Source organism: Ictalurus furcatus, chromosome 8 (assembly GCF_023375685.1).
Source record: "Ictalurus furcatus strain D&B chromosome 8, Billie_1.0, whole genome shotgun sequence".
In the NCBI taxonomy this organism is placed as follows: domain Eukaryota; kingdom Metazoa; phylum Chordata; class Actinopteri; order Siluriformes; family Ictaluridae; genus Ictalurus; species Ictalurus furcatus.
Genome location: NC_071262.1, coordinates 1,333,482 through 1,339,340, shown reverse-complemented (window position 1 = coordinate 1,339,340; position 5,859 = coordinate 1,333,482). Strand labels below are relative to the sequence as shown.

At 40.4% G+C, this 5,859-nt stretch overlaps 1 protein-coding gene across 1 annotated transcript in view; it reads left to right on the top strand.

Moving 5' to 3' along the window:
- The first annotated feature begins 3,464 nt into the window (after nucleotides 1-3,464).
- det1 (DET1 partner of COP1 E3 ubiquitin ligase) overlaps nucleotides 3,465-5,859 on the top strand; it is a 9,264-nt gene continuing 6,869 nt past the window's right edge. The window contains exons 1-2 of the mRNA XM_053631603.1: nucleotides 3,465-4,249; nucleotides 5,289-5,859. The exon at nucleotides 5,289-5,859 is cut by the window's right edge and continues 186 nt beyond it. Of these exons, the coding sequence (XP_053487578.1) occupies nucleotides 5,317-5,859 (543 nt within the window). The 5' untranslated portion in view covers nucleotides 3,465-4,249; nucleotides 5,289-5,316. The remainder of the gene's footprint in view (nucleotides 4,250-5,288) is intronic.

The window sequence follows — 5,859 nt, the reverse complement described above, 5'->3', positions numbered from 1 at the left end:
ATCACGTTAAAAACAAACACACACACACACACACAAAAAAAAGCACCGAATGAAAGGCTGTTATTTGGGAAACTGTAGGACCGAAGCTCACGCTGTCATCTTATACATATTTGTCGAGCACCTTGCCTCTGCGAGAGAGAGAGAGAGAGAGAGAGAGAGAGAGAGAGAGAGAGAGTGAGAGAGAGAGAGAACTCCAAATTCAGACATATTACATTAACCGGGATGTTTTTTTTTCTCCTCGTTCATGGTCACAGCATGCCATTTGCAAATTACAACTTATATAATTCTACCAAGCCGGTCTCCACATACTCGGGTCAGGATAATTGGGTACAGATCCATTATCATACTCTCAATGCCAAGTAGGCCGTACAGGCTTCCTTCTGCGCTCCGTCCTCCCTTTCTTTCTTTCTTTTTTCTTCATCATTTTTCTTCTTTTTTTTCTTCCAATTTCCAAGCACTCAAAACCCATATTGAAGTAAAAGAGCACTAAATTAATTTAGGACAAAAATGAGACTTTACCTGATGTCATACCTTTTGATGATCTTCATCAGAATTACCGAAGCACTATTTCAGCTCCACTCTAAAGCTTTAACCCTCGAGTCCCTTTCTCCCTCTCTCGCTATCTCTTTTTTGTCTTTTTCTTTCTTTATTTCTTTCATCTTTTTTTTTTTTTTTTAACTCTGTGCACTTCACTTCATAATCGTCCTCCCGGGGACCAGGAAGAAAATGGGCCGGAGACGAGAGCGTCACAGCAGACAGGAAATATAAAATATTTACAATAAATTGTAAATATAATCGTATTAGATGTTACTGTTACAATCGAAGCTGTCGTGCGATGCGAAGTTTGTCGCAATAAATCGATGAAAGTTGACTAACGCGATTATTATTCAGTGTTTAATACCTGTATGCTATATCAGACTTAAAAATGCACGTCTTTTCCCTTCGTTGAATATTTCTGATAAACGTCTATGTGCTACTTACGTTACGCTAGACCACACTAACTAGCATCTTGCCATTCCGCAAAGCACGTGTGTATATGATATCAATTTTTACCCGAAGATCTAAACAAGACAACGTGTTTCAGCTGGCTAGCTTTTTTTTTTTTTTTTTTTTGTGCATGTATTAGCTAGCTACTCCTGGGCCGTATTTAGAGCCAGTGACTTATACTTAAAGTCCCCGTGAGACACCTTGAAATGTGTAGCGTTATTCGACGTGTTGATGTCATTTTCACTGAAACAGGAAGTCAGGGCGGGACTTATCGAGTGGCTCCTCCTTCTTTTTAAATAGCCAATAGCGTTTAGCTTACCTCACAGGACGGGGTAAGCCGTCCTCGACGGTTAGTACCATGGATTTTTATAAGGTTGGGGGCGGGACACTTCAGATTCTATGGAGAATTTGATTGGACAGAAAATCTGAAGTGCATCATGATGTCGTCAAAATTGTTGATCCGTATCGGTGGTAGAGAGAGAGAGAGAGAGAGAGAGAGAGAGAATGTGTGTACATTTTGAATGTGTATATCTTCTAAATGCGAATTGTTTTGGAGTGCACGAGCTTATAGAGAACCTCAACACTGAGATAGTCATACTAAAATCATCACAGACTTCCGTTTTGTTTTCATGGGGAATTAATCAGGGAACGTTCCTCGTGTTCAGAGTCGGGTTACGCAGCTACTTCTGACCTCGTGTGGATAAATAGAAAGTTTGAGACAGGGTTTTTCAGAAGCATTTAAACACAAGCACTCACCTTTAAACCTGAAAAAAAACTGTTTTATAAAATGAAATATTAAGAAATATTTGGAAAAGTATTACATCCAGGTGATTTTTCTTTCAAGGTGGTAAATTATTCTCATTTGCACAAAATAATACCATTGTGTCATTCGCGAATGAGTCGACTCTGACTCATTGACTCATCTGATTCACATTTATACTGTAAGCTGTCGGTTTTGTTGTTTTTTTTTTATCTTATTTTTTCGGAGATTGAAGAAATCGCGTTACTCTTGCAGTGTAATTTAATCAAAAATCCTCCCAGAGCGTTCTGGTGATGTTACTTATTTTACACTAATTAAATTCAATAAAACTTTTATGTCTTCGTCTGTCCAAACACGTGTGGAAAATATGAATCTCCTCTTCGGTCATGTTTACGGTTTGATATAGCGCTTAAACGCTTCACTCACATTCGATACATTTATCTTTTTTTTTTTTTTAAAAATTGTCAAAATATCATAAACTTCATCCAGATTTAGAATGAAACCCTTGGCAGTGAGTCGTTTAGAAAGCGCTGACTCTTATCGACGAGTCATATGATCTGACTCACTGAACAGAAGGCTGGAATTCCCATCACAAACATAACAGACCATGAATTTACTTGGAAAACATTGACATATTTATTCTAATAAATGCAAAAAATAATAATTAAAATCCTAAATATCAAAACATAGCTTCATTTATTTTCAGGGAAAACTGTATTGAAGATTCAGGATAGTCAATTTATTGGCACCCTGTCCAGGGTGTACCCTGCCTTGTGCCCGATGCGCCCTGGGATAGGCTCCAGGTTTCCCCGTGACCCTGAAAAGGATTAAGTGGAATAGAAGATGGATGGATGTTAAGTATGACCCTGTGTGTATATGTGTGTATGGAGGAAGTGCATTAGATAATAAACAAATACTAAAGTACAGAATATTAATAACGTGAAGCTCTTCCTTTGTTGAAATCCATTTTTTTTACGCCGTTCTCAAGGACTTTTCCGCTAATTGCAATTCGCCGACATAAAAATGTCCCTGTTGCTCCTAAAATTATAACGTCTGCCGAATAACAGCGAACCTCCCGTACTTTCTGACATGAAAGCATCTCCATGGCTAATGCTCGGTTTTAAAAGAATGACCTTTTTCGTAATCATTATGGAAATAGGCTTGTCGGAGGCTGTCAATTGACATTTTGAAATGGAGTGTTAATTTCATAATTTTGCAGAAAATTGGGCCCGTGCCCCATTGAGCAGCCGTATGAAAAGGTCTATTTACAAAATCCAAATGTTCACCAGAATGTTTTAAACATCCGTCCGTGCTTCCATCCGTCAATTTGCTCCATCAATGGCAGAAAGGATGAGGACGAGGAGGACGAGGAGGACGAGGAGGAAGAGCAGGAGGAGCTCTTCTTTCTCTGTTTCACCTTTTCAGTGTTCAATGTAATTTGCTAATGGTGAAGGGTGAAGGGTGGTCCCCCCCCCCAACCACCACCACCACCTCCACCACCACCACCGTGCATTAGACCTCTTTTTGACTTTAATTTTCATTCCAGATGCTCTTCGGATTAAACCCTGTCTTCTATAAGCTTCTTTGCGCCTATTCTGTTTATTTATCTAGACTCCAGTGCTTCTTACTGTGGCATATAAACTCCGCCCCTTTTCTTCCAAGATGGCGGAATATACCTAGCTATTGTTTACGAAGAAGAAGTTGGCATGTAGTCGGATCTCACAAAGTGCTTTTTGTTCAGTAGCAACCGATTTATTTCTACATTTCTGAGTTTCAGCAGAGAAGAGTGATGTAGCCAAATCAGAGATGGGGATTATTCAGAGAGGGGGCCGTGACTATTATTAACGAGATGCTACTGTAGAGCAAGACACGACCCCAGAGCAAGGGACATATACGCTCTAGAGAGCGTTTAATTGGACAAACAAAAGTGTCAAATTATGAGATTAAAACTTGAATATCTACAAAACTATTTATTTATTTATTTTTGTATCTAGGTATCACTATGAAATCACTATCATAAACTTGAATAAGAATGCTTAATTATCCAATGAACCCTTAATGAACCAATTATTTTTTCTAATAATAGCGTATTTTGTTAACAATATGCGCATATTTTAATAACATTTATGCTCTTGTGAGTGCAGTCATATATGAAGTGACGAATGAGCAGTGCTTTTGTACAATGATGAATCTTTACGACATTCAAAGTGCGATGCTCCTCCGTGCCTGCGGGTGGCGCTGCGGAGACAAACAAACAGCCGGAACCCGAACCACAAGAGAGTGCGCATGCGCGGTGACAACCCGGAAGCGCTGAGCGGTCTCAGCGCTGTAGTAGCACATTTATACAGCACTGTGATTTATTTTGTTTTTTGTTTTGTTTTGTTTTGTTTTTTTTATATATAAAAATTCCAATTAAAATGTATTTTGAATGAATTTCGAAAGACACACGGGATATAAAACGGAATAAATAAAGTTGTCTTCCGGCTAAACGCATGAATGCACGTAAGTTTCTTGTTTATTCGTTAACTAGCTCGTGAAGTTGTTTATGATGAGAATTAACCATAAATAGTAATAAAATAAAATAGTGATGTTTAAAAATATATATTTTTCTCTTTAGTTACTTTTTCCTAAATGACAGAAACAGTCATAAGTACAGTTTATTGTAAGCGATTTGAGGCTTTAGAAAGAACATATCGATATTAAACTGTGGAGTGTAGCCTAATATGTTTTATAACACGGATTAAGTATCTATAATATAATATTACAATATTGAACATAGAATATAAAGTAAATCATTAATAATCAGCACTGATTGCTGTGTATGTTTTTTTTCGCCCCTGTCTAAACCCAGTGCAAATAAAAAGTTAATCTGCTAACACCTGCCTTAGTAGAGGTGGGCGATATGATTGAGATATTATATCACGATACTTTTCTATGATACACGATATGTATTACAATACACACACACACACTGATGAGTAAAACATTATGAGCATTGACAGATGAAGCGAATAAGGGTGATTATCTCGTAACATCGGTGCACGGCATGGTCTGGGATATGTTAGAAGTTATATATTATAGAAATGTGTAGTCGATGTGTTGGGTGTGGGAGAATTGGGAAGGTGGGAAGACCTGAGCGACTTTGACGAGCGCCGAATTGCTATGGACGTCTCCAAAACGACAGGATTTGTGAGGTCTTGCCCTGGCCTCCAAATTCCCCCGATCTCAGTCCTATTGGTGCGCCACTCTGAAACGAATCCGAATGAATCTTTTATCTGAACTGATTTAAACGAGTCACTAAAATATTTCAGGTCCTTTTGTTTTACAGTATTTTGCGAAACGGGACTGTACAGGAATGTTATAAATGAAAATAAAATAGCGTTTTTTTTGTTTGTTTGTTTTGTTTGTACGTAGACAACGCTGCCCATGCTGTTTGTCGTCTAAATGAAAACCAGCACAGTGAATCTGAACGAATCTTTTAGCTGAGTTGATTCAAATGATTCACTCATTTTTGTGATGTTTACATTTTCTTGAATTTCAGTTCTGTCTGGAGCGCTAGGCGTTCTCCGATGGCGTCTTCAGAAGACGAGTTCCCGACCCTGAAGCCGCGCCGCATTCAGAACCAGAACGTCGTGCACAGACTGGAGCTGCGGCGCATCAGCTCCGGCCGAGCCGGTGCTCATTGGTACCGTGTTCGCTGTTTCCACCAGAACCTCTTCCCCAACTTCACCGCCGTGAACGTCGAGAAGCCGCCGTGTTTCCTGCGGAAGTTCTCTCCAGACGGCCGCTGCTTTGTCGCGTTCTCGTCGGACCAGACCTCGTTGGAGATCTACGAGTTCCGGGGCTGCCAGGCGGCCGAAGATCTGCTCCAGGACCACGACGAGGGCCGAGACGGCGAGGTTCTGAGCGAGAGCGTGCGAGCCCGTCTGTTCTCGCGCTTTTTCTCGCTGCTTCACGTGACCAGCGTGGCATCCAACGGCGAGCATCTGAACCGTGAGTGCAGCTTGTTCACGGACGACGGGCGCTACGTGATCGTGGGCTCGGCGGCGTACCTGCCCGATGAGCCTCAGCCGCACTTTTTCGAGGTTTATCGCAACAACGAGGCGGTGACT